This window comes from Podarcis tiliguerta, assembly GCF_965153285.1.
Source record: "Podarcis tiliguerta genome assembly, chromosome: 3".
Taxonomy (NCBI): domain Eukaryota; kingdom Metazoa; phylum Chordata; class Lepidosauria; order Squamata; family Lacertidae; genus Podarcis; species Podarcis tiliguerta.
The window spans coordinates 16,166,429-16,185,585 of NC_139536.1; the positions used below are offsets into that span (position 1 = coordinate 16,166,429).

Below are 19,157 nucleotides of genomic sequence, written 5' to 3' on the forward strand. Positions count from 1 at the left end.
TCTGGGATCTGCTCAGACTTGGGAGGTGTGTACATACTGGCTAGCAGGGTAACTGGAAACCCTGTGTGTTTCTCCTAGGGAGAAGCAATTTCAAGGAGAAAGGCATTGGAAACGAGATTTCTAGTTTGGGGCCTTTGAAGTCTTGGGAGCAAGTTCTGTTTATTCCAGTGGACCCTGCACAGAAGAATATCCAATTCTTAGCTTTGAGTTTAGCATATGTTATCTGCAATACCAGCAATTGCTGTGGCTTGGTTTCATAGTGGCTGTTTATGCTTCGTTTTGATTGTGAAGCAACTTTTGTTAGCGCCGTGAAATAGGTGCGCTTCTGGATATAAGTCAAAACTACTTGTGTATCTTATGCAAACTCTGCTTTTATGTTCAGTTTGGAAAGAGCAATCAAAGCATACTGAAATTCTGACTGGAACCACCTCGAAGATCCTGGTTTTAAATTTTGGGGATGAGACGCTAAAAAAAGTGAGAAGTACAGGGGGAAATTACATTTGTGCATTGTGTAGGTGCCACAGAAATATCCCAAGTATCATTAACGCACCCCCTGTACTAGTTAATGGTGGACATTTGCTCAAATTGATTATTATTGCAAGATTGGTTAACATGAACTGGTATTAATTTCTCAAGGGATCCTTTAATAGTTTTGTTCAAAATCCTCTATACCCACATAGGCTGGAGCAAATGTGTTTGTGTGCGCAGTTTTAACCAATTCCTCTTCCCCTGGAAGCCCTTTGAAAAGCTGCTTCAGAAGGTTGCTGGACCCTCCCCTGTGGGAACCTCCACTGAATTTGGGCCTCTTCTACAAAAAGGAGAACATCTGTTCACAAAAGGGACATTCTTGATTCGACCCACAGGGGATAATGGAGGTTCTCAAAAATAATAATTATTATTTTTGTGTTTTTATATTTTAAACCACCCTGTTATCTTCAGATGAAGGGTGGTATTGAAATCAAATAAATAAATAAAATTAAAAACAACCAGTTTTGTTTGAATCAAAAGAAGGTATTCAAAGAAGGAAGTAAATTCAAGATTTACTAAGAAGCTACTGGTTAATTATAACTTAAATCTTCCCCAAATATGTTTATTAATGTGTTATTAACATTTATTTTATATATATAGTGTAATGTAAAAGTCAAAGTAACTAAAGTCATCTTAATTTTTATTCTTTCTACATTTTTATTGGAATCAAAACTGATTTCAGTTAAGAAAACTTTTCCCCGATCAGAAAATTAGTGCAGATGATAATCCACTTGTACAACAAACATGTTAAAAAAAGTTTATTTTACATTATATACATTATGAAATATTCAAAAGCATTAACAACATCAATACAGACCATAAATCACTTCTTAATGTAGTTTTGTTCTTAGTCTATATCACAGTATAAAGAACTTATACCAAAAAAAAAAAAAAGCGCCAGTATGTGCATTTTTCTCAAACTTGGCATTTACATACTGCACTGGGGGAAAAAAAATCTAAAATAGGTTTCCTCAAAACTAAAATTCCTGTGATGTGTAATAAAAACCATTTAAATCATTTGCGTGAGGTAGTAACTAAATCATTTGGCCGGGTGTTAAGACATTAAAAAAAAGTGAAAATAAGGCCATTTAAAAAAATAAAAGCAAAAAAGCCCCAAACAGGCCAAATTAAGACAATTATTCCATTCAACAACTCTTTTCTATTCAGAACAGCTATTCTGTATGTGCAACCTCTTATGGCAGCAGATTTCAAGCTTTCTGCCTTGAGAGAAATCAGCTTGTCTGCTGATGAAGGATTCTTGGGCACTGTATGTGTTGCACACTCAGTGAACACACGGCTGCTAGCTAGGCACACTGACTGGGCCTTAGTGCTGCCCATCTTATACTCTCTGCTCATGGCAAGGGGGAAAATCAGTAGGGTTAAGCATGCTGTCCTTCAGGAATGCTTTCCACTATTACCGATCATCTCAGGGAGAAGCCCCCTGCGAAGAATCCAAGGAATTCTGGGGTTCCCTGGAACAGAGCTTGAAAAACCTACAAGATCCCACCATGTAAGGAAATTAGGAACCGGGATGGGATCCTATGGTACAAAGTTATCCTATAAGAACCACAGAACAGCTCCGCAGATCCAAATGGGTACATTGGCAATTCAGTGTGGATGTTAACTCGTTCTGTCCTTCCAAGTCAGTTATCAACATCTTAATGAGGAAAATGCACACCATCTTAATGCAAGTGCTAAGGAATATTTTGCAAGTACTGAACAGGATACTTTTGCAGGTGGCGATTTGGATCCATTCCAAAGTATTTCAACCATTTCCATGATGTAGAATGCTGTAATCTGTTGTTGTTTTTTGCATGATATGAGCAGCACTGGTTAACAAAGACTCATAATAATGCTAATTTTACCATTGCAGACATTTAGAATTACGGCAAGGTACCACTATTCAGGATTTATTCCCATTCCAAAATATGCACTCCCCCGCCCCCAAGCGCAGAAAATAATTAAAGAATTTTCCTTAAATATAAAAATACAGGTGTTCAACTGGCTGGTTTCACAAAGAAAACTACCCCAAACTCCTAAAATTATAACGCCCAAATCATATTCACAATGTCACAGCTTACGTTTGTGACTAAATACATCACATATTAATACTTTGTGCAACCAAAAACACCAGTGTACTTGCATATAATTAAAAACAAGATCGTAATAGGATTGCAGTCTTGGTTACAATGTCTAAAAAGGTAAGGTTTATTTGTATTAGTAAATTACATAATAAAATACAATAGTGTTATTAAATGTGCTGTGTTTATCGCTAGCATCCAATTCTTGAAGAGTCCTTAAAATAGTACCCCAAATGCAATTTTATGTCCTCAGCAACCTTTTTACATTTATACAGATAAGACATTTGACCACTATCTACATAAACTCAAGAGAGGCTTTCAGCAATACATTTCACTGGGGAAAAAAAATTCTGCATATGTACAAAGATTACATAATGGTGAATCAAGCACTTTTGTGGTATTAATGTGCTAACCGTGTCCGTATCATTCAGGCAAGAGTTCTTGCTCTCACTCACTCTCCCATACATCACAATAAATTACAAAGCAACTGAAGTGGGGGTACTGCAGCTTTTGTGCAATTTCAGCCATCCAAAAGTGTTGAAGCAGTAGTGTTTCTCTGTTCATGATTCAATCTCCATGCATATCGCTTCTCAGTAACTATTTTCATGGCCTGCTAAGATGTATAGATTGCTGTTGGCTGTCGGGTTGTCTGTTGGCCTGCTTTCCAGTACCACAACTCTGAAGGGTGGGGAGGGTGGGTGGAATAGAAGAAGGAAAAAAAAAGGAAAACATTAATCCACTACTTATAAATCAAATTGGGGCTAGGCTCCTGGCAGGAGGGAGGTGAGGTTTGCCATTTACAAGTGTGTAAATTGTAAATTGCCATTTAAAAAGGTAAAGGGACCCCTGACCATTAGGTCCAGTCGTGACCGACTCTGGGGTTGTAGCGCTTATCTCGCTTTATTGGCCGAGGGAGCCGGCGTACAGCTTCTGGGTCATGTGGCCAGCATGACTAAACCACTTCTGGCACAATGGAACACCATGACGGAAACCAGAGCGCACGGAAATGCCGTTTACCTTCCTGCTGCAGTGATACCTATTTATCTACCTGCACTAGTGTGCTTTCAAACTGCTAGGTTGGCAGGAGCTGGGACAGAGCAGTGGGAGCTCACTCCGTCATGGGCTTTTGAACTGCTGACCAAGAAGCTCAGTGGTTTAGACCACAGCGCTACCCACGTCCTATGAATACACACACACGCACATACACACTGCTGTATCATAAAACATAAATCACAGCAGTTAACAATATGAAAACATAAAACCAAAGAATAAAGTTAAAAACAAACAAGAAATTTAAAACAAAACCAGGCCCTACTCTCTCCCCACTTGAACAGTTTCCACTCTTGTTTCAATATGTTATCTTACCTGTCAGAGCCAAGGAGTCTGAATATTCTTGTACTGTCGGAAATTTCCTGTGTGATCTGTTTGAAAAGCCAAACAAATACTTAGTGGAGTTTTAAGTGTCTGATATAATCAATGCTTAAGACAAAACTGAGAGGATAGCATGTTAACATCTTTGCTCCCTGCCCTGCCCCCAGCACCGCCTGCATCTGTCACCAGGGCTGGGGCTGTGAGAGACATAGAAGCAGCCACCAATCAGGGAATTCCTGGCCTGTGTGGGACAAACAGCTGATTCAACAGTTAGGAGATTTGGCAGTAGAATGGCACATTCGAGAACAAAGGGAGAAGACTGATATACACCTTTGCCCTCCTGTAGTTATGATGGTTTCACTGTCTTATTGAGTTTTGAATATATTTGCAATCCTTCCTTTTGGCAGCTTTACATAAATTTACTCTAACTAGAAACTAGTGTTTGAAGACACTGACAAATTTAAAAATCAGTCGGCTAAGGAGTGCCCCTCTTTAGTAGAACTACTAAAGGACAAGTGCTATGTAGAAATCTACATGCTCCAAGTGTTTTACACAGCTTGAAGCAATTCTTACAATATGCCCTTTATTATACCTCTCTATTATTCAGATGGCAGAGGGGATATGAGGGAAGAAGAAGAGGAAGAAGAGTTTGGATTTGATATCCTGCTTTATCACTACCCAAAGGAGTCTCAAAGTGGCTAACATTCTCCTTTCCCTTCCTCCCCCACAACAAACACTTTGTGGGGTGAGTGGGGCTGAGAGACTTCAAAGAAGTGTGACTGGCCCAAGATCACCCAGCAGCTGCATGTGGAGGAGCGGAGACGCGAACCCAGTTCCCCAGATTATGAGACTACCGCTCTTAACCACTACACCACACTGGCTTGCCTTAGGCAAGGAGTTTACAGATAAGCTGAGCAAGGTACCAGAACTTCCAGCTATTCTTCTGATTACTGTGCCATACATTAGCCATTTCTTTCAGGGCAACCCAAGTACTTACAGACAAACCATTGAATTTTATGAAATTATGTGGGAAAAATGAAATATTAATTATGGAAACAAACAGCAATCTTGCCTTTCAAGGCAACTTAAAGGAACAGAACTTTTTTTTTTTATTCCACCCTGCAATATTTACCTCATTTGATCGAAAACTCCTGCCTTGCATTCCATGTTTCCAGAAAGCCAGAACACTATCTTGTAGGCAAACTGGAAGAAAAAGACAATTTGAATTAGCTTTTTTTATAGACTGCAGCCAAGTGCACATGCTTATTTACACCTAAACTGCATTGAATCTATGTATACAGTGGTACCTCAGGTTACATACGCTTCAGGTTACATACGCTTCAGGTTACAGACTCTGCTAACCCAGAAATAGTGCTTCAGGTTAAGAACTTTGCTTCAGGATGAGAACAGAAATTGTGCTCTGGCGGCACAGCAGCAGCAGGAGGCCCCATTAGCTAAAGTGGTGCTTTAGGTTAAGAACAGTTTCAGGTTAAGTACGGACCTCCGGAACGAATTAAGTACTTAACCTGAGGTACCACTGTATCTGAATAGGTGCAGTCCAAAAAGAGTTCAACATGCCTAAGCCCAACTAAAATTAAAGGCCTGGTTCAGACAACTCCCCAAGTTCATATGTATCAGGACAATGTTGTTTTTAGCTGAAAGCAAAAAGGTTTCACTCTCCTTTTGCATGTGGGCCTGAATCTCTCCATGGCTCAGGAACTGAGGTCCAGCTCCGAGGGCCTTCTGGCTGTTTCCTCACTGCGAGAAGTGAGGTTACAGGAAACCAGACAGAGGGCCTTCTCGGTGGTGGCGCCCGCCCTGTGAGATGCCCACCCATCAGATGTCAAGGAAATAAACAACTATCTGACTTTTAGAAGACATCTGAAGGCAGCCCTGTTTAGGGAAGTTTCTAATGTTTGATGTTTTATTCTGTTTTTAATCTGTTGGGAGCTGGGAAACCCAACCGGATGGGTGGGGTATAAATTTATTATTATTATTATTATTATTATTATTATTATTATTATTATTATTATTTAATAATAATAATAATAATAATAATAATAATAATAATAATAATAATAATAATATCCCCAGGATATCACCATGGGGAAGTCAGTAGGACTGCTGAGGCCCACCTACCTGTCAAAACAGTACACTAGGAATGATGGAACCAAGGATCTGGCCCACCAGCTGGATCCAGCTTCCACCTCTCATCTAAATCATGGCTTAGAAAGGTTAGATCATGATCTGAACTGGGTTTAAGCACGTGCCTGCATGCTTACATTTCACTGATCTCAATAGGACTTGGGTGTCTTCTCACAAAGTGACAAAATAGATTCCTCTTAAAATGAAGGAGGAGGAGTTTGGATTTGATCTCCCGCTTTATCACCACCCTAAGGAGTCTCAAAGTGGCTGACAATCTCCTTTCCCTTCCTCCCCCACAACAAACACTCTGTGAGGTGAGTGAGGCTGAGAGACTCCAAAGAAGTGTGACGAGCCCAAGGTCACCCAGCAGCTGCATGTGGAGGAGCGGGGAATCGAACCTGGTTCACCAGATTACGAGTCCACTGCTCTTAACCACTACACCATGGGGTTGGGGGGGAGAGACCCACAACAACCAGGGGACTGGGGGAATCTAAGGGACCATAACACAGTAAAAACCTCACATTTAACACCCCAATAGCTATTTAATGTTAACACAGAAATTAAGGCATTCAGCTAATGGTTTTTGGTTTTTTTAATATTACTAACTCCAAGTGTTAGTAAGGGAAATTGCCTAAGGATGGTATCAGAACCCACAGCAATTAACAATGGAAATCAATACAAACTCCAGATATCATTTACTGTACACGATACTACTGTAAAACATTTACTTGTTTCTAGAGATATTTAAATGTTAGAATTCTGAAAAACATTGAGATTTTATCCAATAGCTACTTTTGCAAACAGTGCTGCAGTCACATATTTGCCTTTGCTGTTGATCTTCCATTGTTTCAAAATAATAGTTTAAAAAACTTTTTTAAATGATAATTTATTATTTGTCCCAACTGTTCAGAAATACATAAAACGAATAGTCTGTGGTACTGTGCCTCCTCCAAACCTAATAATGATGATGATGAGGTTTTCATGACGTTGTGAAATACTCAAAGAGTTAACTAGCTAATAAAGTTTTAAGACTAAACTTTACATACCTATTGTTTCGATCTGGAAATCGAACGTGAGTTCCGAGGACAGTTTCCGACTAGATTTTAATCTGCCTTGCAAATTTACAATTTTTATACAGCCTGAAAAACAGACATCATAATTCAGCAGCTTTCCTTACATCATGAAGGTTACTAGAATATGTATGTCTAGGTCAAAGACGTAACTTACAATCCAAACAGACTAAAATGGTATCTCTCTCCAATTGTGTTACATGCGCAACGTTTGTCTGTGTAGTATCTGCCAAAATACCAAAACAAGATTAGTTGACATTCATGTGTAAATATTAATTCAAGGCAAACACTCTCCAGTTCAATTGTTCTATTTGTATAAAAAAGCCACCGTACAGGGCATTTTTCTTTTCTTTTTGGAATCCATGATCCTGGTTGGTTTGGTACTATGTGAATGAGCCTTTAAGGCTCCTCATAAATCTTCCCTAGACAACAAAAGGTGGCACTGGAGCAGGGACTCAATTGGGGGAATGAATGAATGAATGAAATTTATCTATTTATTTATCTATCTATTTATACCCTGCCTGACGAAACTCAAGATGGCTTGCAGATAAAAGAAGAAGAAAAACAATAATTAAAAAGCAACCGTTGATGGAATTAGAACTATATATAATCTGTTTAAAACAAAATAGTTAAATAATTTCTCCCCCAGTGACTCAGTCAGAATCACCTCCCTATAGCAGCGATGGCTAACCTTTTGCATCATGGCCTCACAGAAAAGCTCTGTAGCAATTGATAATGGTTCTGCTAACGTCAATGGTTCTGTTAGACAGCTAACTATTTGAAAAGCTAATCGAAAGATACACAAACCTGTTTCTGTAAACCATGAAGAGGTAGAATTTGGGTTGACTGTTTCAAACTTCACCACCTGGTTGAAGTCTTTCCCTTTACTCACACCGACACAAACTAGAGGGAATTCCTGCTCCGGTACTACCAGCATCTCAAACAATCTCAGTGGACAAGGTACAGGAAAGTCTATGTGCTACATTAAGAAGTAAACCGGTTAGCCATAAAATAGATATGGAGGTACTTGTATAATACCATTAAAGTCTTCAACTACGCACAAGTGTAACAAACAAGTGGATGCCCTCCTTTCTCCCCACCCCCCAATATGCTCCCGAGGACTGGGGAAACCCCCATAACAGATTGGGGGGGGATATGAAGGGAGATGTTCTGTTGCACAGGGAAAAATTATTGTGCTGATGGAATGTCACACTTAGCACTACTATTATTTCAACATCATAACAGGATAAAATAATGTGCTTATCAATGTATGGTGACTTCAAGCCTCTTTTAAGAAAGGTGAAACAGGCATCACTAAAACAAGGTTGATGCAGATTTTGCCATTCTTACTAAAAGTGTTTCTTGTAGTTATCTGAAGCACTGCGCCAATATCCTTTGACTAAGAGCAAAGCCTTTTTTGATCCTAGTCAAAGGATACTGAGAAGCCTTTAAACATTACAATAGCTATAAGCCACTTGATCTTATACCAGGAAATGCATTAAGTTCCCCTCCCAAATCTGCAAGAGTCCCTCCACCTCTTTAAATCAGTGTGCCAGATCTTAAAATTATCTCAACGGTGGTTAGTTGCAGGGCCTTCTCTGCTGCAGCCCTGGGGTCTGGCATGAGTTGCTCAAAAAGATGCTCCAAAGAATCTCCTGGTTGCTTTTTAGAAAGACAGCTGCTTTAATTTTATTTCATCATTGTTTTGTTTTTAAGGTGGCGTTTATGGTCTTAATTGGCTCCCCTGGTTTTTGTGTTTTTTTTGAGAGAAGTGGAACATAAGTGGACAAATCAACAACAACAACAAGGAATCCTTTTCACTCTTCAGGCTGGAAGCTAATAGAATACAACAAAATATTTTCTGCTGTGAGAGTAATATTTACAGCAGGATAACTTTTCAAATGCAACCTACCTTGATCAACATGAATTTCTGCATTGGCTCAACCCACTCCAATAGAATGATACTAGACTGCAGGGCCCCACAAAGGTATTTGTGTCCCGAGTAAGGATTCCTCACTAAGAAAGAAAAATGATTTTTTAAAAACCCTTCACAGTAAAGCAAAGTGTAGATGAGTCCTGTGTAATGCTAGAGATGTGATCTGCAAAAGACCAATGCTGCTCTGATGGATTTCTTTCCAAGTACACCAGGAGGGGAGAATCTCAAGCCTGGCAGTGAGATACAGATAGCCATGGAACTATCATAAATATTTCCCCATTTCTGGCACATATAATCCTACTACTGAAAAAGCTCCTGGCTAAGATGAGGCATCTGGTAGGGCTTGACTGCCTGAGACTCATTTTCTCTCTTCATGTGAGGGATTTCAAGCTTCAGACTATGAGAACCAGTGGCTCAAGTCCAGAGTAAACTCTTGAAAGTTGAAAGTGCTCACATGGGATGGTCCTGCTAGCAAATACAGAAGACATACTGCCATTTACTTAAAGACTGTGTTTTTCCAGGTTTTTCACTAAATGCAAGAATTATACAATAGTCACAACCTGTCACATGAACAACCTCTGTTGAACTGTAGTAAAGAGCCTAATTTCCCCACATTTTGCTGTTCTTTCCACCCTTCCCTTTGTGACCTGCGGTTGCCACCTACACACATTAGCACTTGAGGAATACAGAGGAAACTGCAGAGAGGACTCCCCACCCCCCTTGACTACTGCCTTCCCCTTTCTTTTCCACCTTCCTGTGTTTCTCTCCCTAAGCCGATTCCCCACTGTTGTGTGACATTTCACAGAATGATGAAACACCCAGATACTACAGAGGCGTTTTGAGAGGTCCAAAAGGTATCCAATGTTAAATTCCAAGCAAACCATTTTATTGCCAAAGTAATCCAAGTACAAATTACATTAGATGTCTAATTTGTACGTATGCGTTGATATTAGATAATATCGCTACTTACCCACACAACACTTCTGACACATCTTTGTGTCTGGAATTTTGGTTGACACTGCAAACTTCCTGGAATACATATATATTTAAAAATACAAGTTAACTTCCTAGTTGTCCTTTTCATCATGATGATCCAGCTGAAGTTCCATGAACAGGCCCAGAAATTCCATGAACATGCCTTGTCACAACCCAGTGCCTGCATGACACCCTCGCAAATCTATGCTTCAGGTAAGCACCAAAAGTGGCGGAGGAAGGGGGGGTGCGGTCCGCCCTGGGTGTCATCATTGGGGTTTGTGTGTGATAATTATTTTTTTTTTAAAAAAACCACAACTGGGCTCACAAAAGTTTTTAGGAGTGATGTGGTGGCTTAGGTGCCTGCAGGTTTTGCGCTGCCTGAAACAGCAGCGTGGGACTTGCATCTGCCTACTGCCTCTCCCTCAGTCGCCCTACAACTGACGGGGAGGCAGCGGAGAGGCTCCAAGCGTGGGAGAGGTTCGACCCGCCCCAACAGGTGGATCACCCCGCTCCTGGCTGCAGGACACGCCCCCGCACCAGGCACCTGAGCGGCTAGCTATGCCGCTGAGCACCAATCGTACTTTCTCTTCTGCTCAGCAGCAGCACTACAGTGGTACCTCTGGATGCGAACGGGATCCGTTCCAGAGCCCCGTTCACATCCTGAAGCGAACACAACCCGTGTCTGCGCGGGTCACGGTTCGCCGCTTCCGCGTGACATCATTTTGAGCGTCTGCACATGCGGCGAAACCCGGAGGTAACACGTTCTGTTACTTCTGGGTTGCCACGGAGCGCAACCCAAAAATGCTCAACCTGAAGCTACTTCAACCCGAGGTATAACTGTATATGTAAGGGGGCAGAGCAGTGGTAGCTCCCTCCTGGTGCTGCAGGAGCTATGCTCATTGGGGCAGGGCAGAGCAAGGTCTCAGGGACCTCTGGGTTGTTGCTGGTGGCCCTGCAGATGCATGTGTAATTGCAGGACGCCACAGCCAACCCAAAGCTCCCCTGATCTTGCTGCCACCTCGCCCTATGCTATCGCTGTGAGGGCAGTGCTATTGCTGTTTCTGCTCCAAATCCATCAGTGTGGGAGGGTGTGGGGCAGACCACTGCTGCTGAGTGTGGGTTTAATCTGCCCTCCAAGGTGCTGCAGCACGACCCACCCCTCACAAGCTGAACATTACACATTTGGAACCCCACTCAAAAAAGAAACAAATGTAGCACAAACTTACTTACCTGGGGAGTATTCTGTCAGGAAGTTTGTGCGCCGGGATAGCCACAGGTAACTTTTGCATTTGCCTTGCATAATCAAATAAACCCGGCAAATTATGGGAATAAAGCTGAGAAGCTTTACCTGCAAATAAAACAGCCAATGTAGTACAAAAAGTTGAACCGAGCAACAGAGCCCAGGCATTTACGTTCCAAATTATTCAAAAAGAGGTCTTACCAGATATCGATAGCAAACAATTGTTCATCACGTACAGCCACGTGCACCGTCGGGGAAACAGCTGGTGTAGGGAACATAATGTAAATAATAATAACAGAATAAAGTAATTTTGAAAGAGACATCATGATGAGTAAGAAACTGCTATAAAAATTGCTATATATGGTGAGAGCAGTAGATTTTCTTGAGCTTCTGTGAGGCAGAGTGGACATTATTTCCAGGGCTGCTGCTGAAGTGGCAAAACCAAAGGGACTTGCTGCTTTTTAAAAATTGCTTCAGGAAGGAACGAGAGAGAGCACAACTCCTTGTTTCCAAGAATAATGATGGTATTATCTGTACTCTCTCTTATAGGAGAGGCTGAGCATTGGTATACAGCCAGGATGAGAGTTGAGGAGTTCGCTGGTGAGAGCTGTCATTCTTAGGGAAAGCAAACTCTCAGAGGCCTTATTCAAGCTGAGCTCTGTAAATACCTTAATCTTGTGGCTCTACATTTACACATACTTGCATTTAGATTATCTTCAGATGAAGGGCAGTATAAAAATGGAATAAATAAATAAGCAAGCAAGTGGGAATGCTTGTGCTAATGGAGCAATCTCCCTAGTGCTACACTGAATTCCACTCATTATGTTGGGCTACGCTGGGAAATACGAAATTTTAAAATATCACACCACTACATAGGAAAAGCAAAATCTGAAAACAAACCTGTTCCATTGATGTTTCATGGAGCTCATTAAGGTTTAAGGTGTAAATCCCTTCCTCAGCACCAAATATCAAGTACTGGTCTACAAAGATACAAACGTATTTACTATAAATGCCCCACTTTACCAGGCAAAAGCCCCTTAAAGCAACTAACAGATTTTAAAAGCAAAAAAGTGCATAACAATACATAATACAGAGCAGGAGTATCAGTCATGGTAATAATAATAATTATTATTTATTGAATTTATATACCGCTCTATACCCGGAGGTCTCAGGGTGGTTCACATTTAAAACAAAACAAAACAAAACAAAACATTTGGCCTAGTAGACAGCAGAGAGCACATGAGAGAAGAGTGTGACATTTTCCATTTTCACTTCAAAGCAAGCCACAGTTCTTTGTTATGCATTCATTTGGGGAACTGTGCCTTGTTCTTGATCTGAAGCTACAGGTTAATTCTGGTTTGTTTTAACTAACTTGGCTGAAAACGAATTACAATTCCCCAAGTTCATATGTAACACTGAACTTTGGTTTGTTCTAAAGGAAGAAACAGTTACTATTGTCCCCTGTGAAGTAGTGTGAGACTTCAACAATGAATGAACTTCTTATCAATAGTGTAAGGTTTATCCTGTTCTGGAACTGGTGCTATTTAACTTTCACTGGGTCTACTTATAAAGAAGAATGAGACGGTTATGTGGTAGAACCGACTGCACTACTTTCAGACCAGCAGATGGGAGTATCACATTTCTGAATGCTTTCCTACGTAATATATAAAGCTAGCTGCAAGCTGAAAACTGGACAGGAGACAGAGCTACGATCTTGTTTCCCACTTTGCTATGAGGTTTTACATGACGAGAACAAGTTGTGATTTCTCATTTGTGGTATAGTTCACTCTCATACTTTTAAGATACTGCCATTTTGTTCTATTGGCTGTGTAGACCAGGCCATGAGTGGGAAAATTTCAGGCTCATAAATCTGCATGGGTTTCTGGTTGTGTTAGAATCCCATGGTGTAAAACCGTGGCTTAGCAGGTTATGCTGGTTCTAACACAAAGAACCAGTCTCCAACTGGTCAGAAGAGCTATACAGAATTCTGACCAAAGGCAATCATTTGAGACTCATGTCTTACAGATACGAACAGGGAGCTTATCTTACAAATGAGGAACTCGGAGGCTAAGGCAAAAGTGATTAGTACAAGACTAGTCATGGCAGCAAATATCTTTACTTGCTGTGAAACCATTCAGAGTCAGAAACCCCTGCATATCCCTCCCCCCCAATAGATCCTGGTTTCCTGCCCCTGGGACTGAGTCTTGTTCATTAAATTATCTGGAGTCAGGACTGAATAGTGATGCAGCAGGTTCATGGAAAATTAAACAGATATTAAAATACATCTTCAAACTCAAGGTAGTAGAACCCCGAACAGTACAAAGAAGCTCAAAAGGGTCTATCTTAAATGGAAAGTGAAATATTAAGCCTAAGTGCAAAGTGTACAAGAGGATCTGGGTAAGTCTGGCAATTATACATGAATTGTAGTTGTCCTAGGATGCCATACTGGCTTAATAAATTTGCCCAAATGGAGCTGTGTTGACTTGCCCAGTACCGTGCCCTGGAACAATTAGAAAAGCAATTTGGGCTTCTGACAGGGTAAAAGCTTTGAAATGTATCTTGCAAATGGATCCCAAAGACATAACCTGGAAAGCATCTATCGTGTTATGAGGGCAGAGAATACTGCATGGGAGAGAGAGAAAGTTTGTGAATTCCCAGGGAAGGACAGAACTCTCAAAGCCTTACAAAATTGTTCTTAAGTGTTTCTTTCTCATCCTGGCTGAAACTGAATATTACCTCTTGTATCAGGATTTATCCATGAAGTTGCACAATGAATTTTCAAGGGGCATCCATTGAAAACCTTTGAAAAGCAAGCACCCATCTGTGAAAAATAAAAGGACACAATTTTTACAACAGATAATTCATCTCACGTGTGTCTTCATTGAATACTGCTTAACTTCAGTCACAAAATAAGCACAATCAGTGCACTCATATTACTGAAGAAATGCCACCAAAATCTATGGTATTTCAATTCCGTGAGGTGCAGTTCTTCTGCTGTTGCTTTTTGGTACCATTTTCTTCTTCTTCCGAGCACAATTCAAAGTGTTGGTGCTGACCTTTAAAGCCCTAAACGGCCTCGGTCCAGTATACCTGAAGGAGCGTCTCCACCCCCATCGCTCTACCCGGACACTGAGGTCCAGCACCGAGAGCCTTCTGGCGGTTCCCTCACTGCGAGAAGCCAAGTTACAGGGAACCAGGCAGAGGGCCTTCTCGGTAGTGGCGCCCTCCCTGTGGAACGCCCTCCCACCAGATGTCAAAGAGAACAACAACTACCAGACTTTTAGAAGACATCTGAAGGCAGCCCTGTTTAGGGAAGCTTTTAATGTTTGATGTATCACAGTATTTTAATATTCTTTTGGAAGCCGCCCAGAGTGGCTGGGGAGACCCAGCCAGATGGGCGGGGTATAAATAATAAATTATTATTATTATTATTATTATTATTATTATTATTATTATTCCTTCACTGACTGTCCTTTACATTATTTGCCCACAGTGCCAACTGTGACAACCAACATTATTTGGTTAATGGGCAAATTTCATCATAATGTGAGATTTAGCATTAAAAAATTGGCACAGAATTATGTTTGTTGCCACAACTGATCAGATAAAATGGGAAAATGAGGAAGAGCAAGGGTAAAGATGGAGAAGGCAAATGGTGGCAAGAACAACACTGAAACAATGCAAATATATTTGCAATGATGTTGAAAATGGGAGGCACTTTTTGATACACAAGCACAAGACAATGTTTTGGCTCAGTAGTAACCTTAAGTGAACTATTCTAAATGTTGAAGGGGAGGATGGTATACCACCTGAGAAGAAGCTCCCCTTTTCTTCAGCAAAGTTGTCAAGTATCATAGAATCATATAGTTGGAAGAGACCACAAGGGCCATCAAGTCCAACCCCCTGCCAAGCAGGAAACACCATCAGAGCACTCCTGACATATGGTTGTCAAGCCTCTGCTTAAAGACCTCCAAAGAAGGAGACTCCACCACACTCCTTGGCAGCAAATTCCACTGTCGAACAGCTCTTACTGTCAGGAAGTTCTTCCTAATGTTTAGGTGGAATCTTCTTCAGAGAAAGGACTGAAGTACATAACTAACTAAATACAGGGAAACTCCACTTAGTTGCCAACTAACCTGCTCCTGAAATACTCAGGAATACTACTTGTGTTAAAAAATGAATGGGGTACTCAGTCTCAGCGTCCCCTCTGATTTCTAATCTGTCACATTGTTTAATTGACTTATTCTGTGGACAATTCCAAGGAGCAAATGAAAATCAAATATTACAAGTAGGCAAATTCAAAACCCGGTTTTTAAAGAAAGCATCTTAGGTATATATTTTATTTGTACATAACATGAGTTCTGGAAAAACCATTAAGCACAAGTTTTCAGTTCCCACTGCTCCTCTGGAATAGAAAAAGGAACAGACGAAAGGAAAAAACAAAACCCACTTAAGGTATTATTTTTAATGGGGACCTGGCCTCAATCCTCAGTTCTCCTGATCCAGCCATTCACTTTACTTTGCAGTGAAGAGCATGTTGTGCATAGCTATGGAAGGACAAAAAGCTTGAAGAGCTCTCAATTTTTCTTCGAGTACAATACTGAGGAAAAGCTAGCCTTTGACCTGAATTTTATTTTATGTGTAAGAATTAGAATTTGCTTGTGTTAATACCTCCACAAACTTAGAAGGAAACTGAAAGTTCTAAGAACGATCACACTTTGTCAGGGACAAAATCCACTCCTGCAGTCTCAAAACATTCAGCCTAGTATTATAAGCTATGCAGAAGAAAGTAGGGCAAGTTGTCCCTTAAGGAATGAAAACCGAAACTGCATTTGACAGCGAGTTGAGTTCTCTAGCCTACTCTCCGACATTTCTAGTAATCAAAATATGCTAAATTAGGTGGACTCTTCAAACTGGAGGCCCAATTTTCTTCTAAGAAGGAATTTTAGCATAAAAGGATATACTATGGCTCAAACAGACTTAGTAAGAGGTATTTAATTTTGAAGTCAACTAATGGGATTCCATCGTTCTTCCCTTGAAGTCCAATTCTGTGATAAAAGTGCAATGCTGCATTTCAAGATTCAGTAACTGTATTTAGTTAAGAATATAACTATAGCTGAAATATAAATTCAACTCATTTTTGTAAAAAATATTGCCTCATACAATCTACCCCATCTACAGACAACTAAATTACTTATACCTGATCTACAAGACAATGAATAAATACAAGAAGTTATAAGTTATATTTGAACAGAATAGCATGAATTGGAATTGGCAGAAGGCCTAGTAAGTGTATTATTATTATATTATTAATTATTAATTATTATTATTATTATTATTATTATTATTATTATTATTATTAAGAGCTGCACCATACACATATGGGGAAGTTGTCACTCCAAAACTAGTTCAGCTACATTCTAGCAGTTCAATATATATAACACTGAGTATGAGGGTTAAATCTTTAACATAAAAGGTAGTCAACAATGCCCTGAGACAGAATTTAAGATACTTTGAATAAATCATCCTATGTGAAACTTAATACTTACATGCACTTTTGGTGTAGGAGGAAGACCGTTACTAATTGGTTTCTGGAAAACAAAAATGCACATTTGAATTGTGACTTTGAAAGATGAGCTATATTGGTGACACAAACACTGAAGGAGCAGGGTTCGTACACATGCACCTGCGAGCCCCCAGTTTCGCTTGCCATGGTGAATGTGATGAGAGGAATCCCAGCCCTGCTCTCCAGGCTGGATCTGTGGAGGACTGCAGATTGTCTCCACAGCATTAACCATGGGGAAGATCACCCCTGCTTCCTGCTGTAACCTGGAGAGCAAGCTTGGAGCTTCTGCAATCCAGTGCCAAAAGCAATGCACCGCTGCTCCTCTCCGCTCCAAGTCTGGATATGGAAAGGTGGCTGGAGATTATTGGTGCAGTTCTACAGGACTTTCAAAGCTCAGTGCAACCTCAGGAATGATCTCCCTGTTCCAGATCCAAATTTGGAGACGTGCTTCACAGTAAAGACTCTCCTCCCTGAAAGAGAGGGGAGTGGTTGTGGACGGGAGCCTGAGCACCGCCCACAGCAGGGGGCTCAGCCCCCTGCCTTTCTGTTCCCTGGCTGGCGCTCCTCCCACCAACCGGCACCCAATCGGGTGCCGCTGGGGGGTGTGGTCAGCCAAGTTCAAATTGCAGCGCCAGCCCTCTCCTCAGCCTCTTTCCACTCCGTCTCGCCGAGAGTCATCAGCTAGGAGTCATCACAGTCATCACAGGGAAGAGCCACGAGGTTTGGAGTTGGGGGGTCTGTGTGTGTGGAGGCTTGCCTTTTAACTTTAGGAGGCTTGCGTGCGCTCATTGCTTTACTGCTTTTAAAAATCCAGGTTTGCCTTGCTGTGTCCTCTTTTTCCCATGTAAAAACCTACATTTAACCTTCCATTCCCCCCCCCCTGCTGCTTGATTTGTTTGTGCGGTCTAAGTGTGAATTACCTTTCTTAAGCTGCAGCTTGTTCCCCTGCCCAGCACATGCCCCCGGTGAGGTCTGAGTGTGAGTGTGGCTCCATCTTTCTTTCTCCCTTGTCTCCTTGCTTGTCTTCCCTGCCTCTGCTTGGTAGCTGTGCGTTTTATTTTAATTTTTGGCCAGGGTGCTTGTACATTTCCCCTCTATTGCCCTTGCCTGTCCAATTGCGTGGCTGGTCTGGGTGACTGCATGGTGCTGATAATGGCAAGGTTGCAAGTTTGATCCCTGTATGGGACAGCTGAATATTTCTGCATTGCCTGGGTTGGACTAGATGATCCTCGGGGTTCCTTTTCCTGTTCCTTTCTAATTTTAAGTTGTGTGTGTGTGTGTGTGCTTGCAGCGTGTGTTTGTGCCTGCCGTTTATTGATTCATTACTCTTCTACCGTGGGTTTAATTTACCTTGCCATCCCTTCCATTGGTACCACTTAAATCGGGAGCCCCCTGTAAATTTTAAAGGCTGCCGGGGCTTGGGAAAGACTGTACGCTTAAACCTCACCCCTCTTGGTTTCTCTAAGCCACCCCCCCCCCTTCGCTTGATGTTTGGAGGATAGAAATAAGGCAGGGCTTGGGGTGGACAATTCAGGGTTTCTGATCAGGGAACCATTCCTCAGCACGGCACGTTTATACGTTTAGAACCTTTGAAGGTGTGCCTTTGCCTGGTTCTTGTCATTGGCTTCACTTGCCAGTACAGGCTCCCTAAAGAAAACCACTTTTAAACAACAACAACAAAGGTTACGGCTTATGGTACCTTAATGAAAAGTCCAGGTTTATATTTCCACTTCATTTCGGCTCACTGTAAGGACATCTATTTTTCCTTTTCTTCAAAAAGATTTTTCCTTGCCCCGCATGTTCATTTTGCCTCCACCCCTCCTCCCTCCCAACTCTCCCCCCCCCCACTTTCCTTCTCCGCCCTCCACCCCTCCTCCCTCCCCCCACCCCTCCCCTTTCAGGAGATACATTGGTCTTTGGAGTTTCCTTTGCTTCTTGCCTGAGTAATCACAGTTGCCAGACAGGTTTTTCAACTGCTGGGGCAGGCTTGATTGCTCTCTGAGTGACCAGCATTTTGGGAGGCATTGTCTTTATGCACCTGGCAGTTCAGCAGCTCTAGTTGCATTGTCAGTTTAACTAACCAGCAGTTTGACCAATTACAGTCTTTTGTCTGTTTAATCACCCTTATTTCCCTCAACTGGTCTTGAGCCGACCTTGTGGGCAAAGATTTACTTTTCTTTGTTTGGCAAAGTTTCCTTTGTTTGATAAAGTTTCTCCAGCATGGCCGCTGGTGTGGAATCTTATT

The 19,157-nt window shown here is 41.4% G+C and overlaps 1 protein-coding gene and 1 long non-coding RNA gene across 10 annotated transcripts in view; one reads left to right on the forward strand and one right to left on the reverse strand.

Moving 5' to 3' along the window:
• Positions 1–19,157, forward strand: part of LOC310674214 — a 31,049-nt gene that overhangs the window by 2,910 nt on the left and 8,982 nt on the right. The window contains exons 3-4 of the long non-coding RNA XR_014509432.1: positions 8,912–10,319; positions 16,528–16,632. This is a non-coding gene — a long non-coding RNA (uncharacterized lncRNA). The remainder of the gene's footprint in view (positions 1–8,911; positions 10,320–16,527; positions 16,633–19,157) is intronic.
• Positions 1,166–19,157, reverse strand: part of MAP4K3 (mitogen-activated protein kinase kinase kinase kinase 3) — an 80,023-nt gene continuing 62,031 nt past the window's right edge. For all 9 annotated transcript variants that reach the window (XM_083433018.1, XM_083433017.1, XM_083433013.1 and 6 more), the window contains 13 exons: positions 16,896–16,937; positions 14,083–14,167; positions 12,247–12,326; positions 11,548–11,608; positions 11,337–11,454; positions 10,102–10,160; positions 9,108–9,211; positions 8,003–8,174; positions 7,353–7,421; positions 7,172–7,264; positions 5,113–5,183; positions 3,975–4,030; positions 1,166–3,287 (listed from right to left, as the gene is read on the reverse strand). In XM_083433018.1, coding sequence (XP_083289144.1) covers positions 3,200–3,287; positions 3,975–4,030; positions 5,113–5,183; positions 7,172–7,264; positions 7,353–7,421; positions 8,003–8,174; positions 9,108–9,211; positions 10,102–10,160; positions 11,337–11,454; positions 11,548–11,608; positions 12,247–12,326; positions 14,083–14,167; positions 16,896–16,937 — 1,098 coding nt within the window. In that variant the 3' untranslated portion in view covers positions 1,166–3,199. The remainder of the gene's footprint in view (positions 3,288–3,974; positions 4,031–5,112; positions 5,184–7,171; positions 7,265–7,352; positions 7,422–8,002; positions 8,175–9,107; positions 9,212–10,101; positions 10,161–11,336; positions 11,455–11,547; positions 11,609–12,246; positions 12,327–14,082; positions 14,168–16,895; positions 16,938–19,157) is intronic.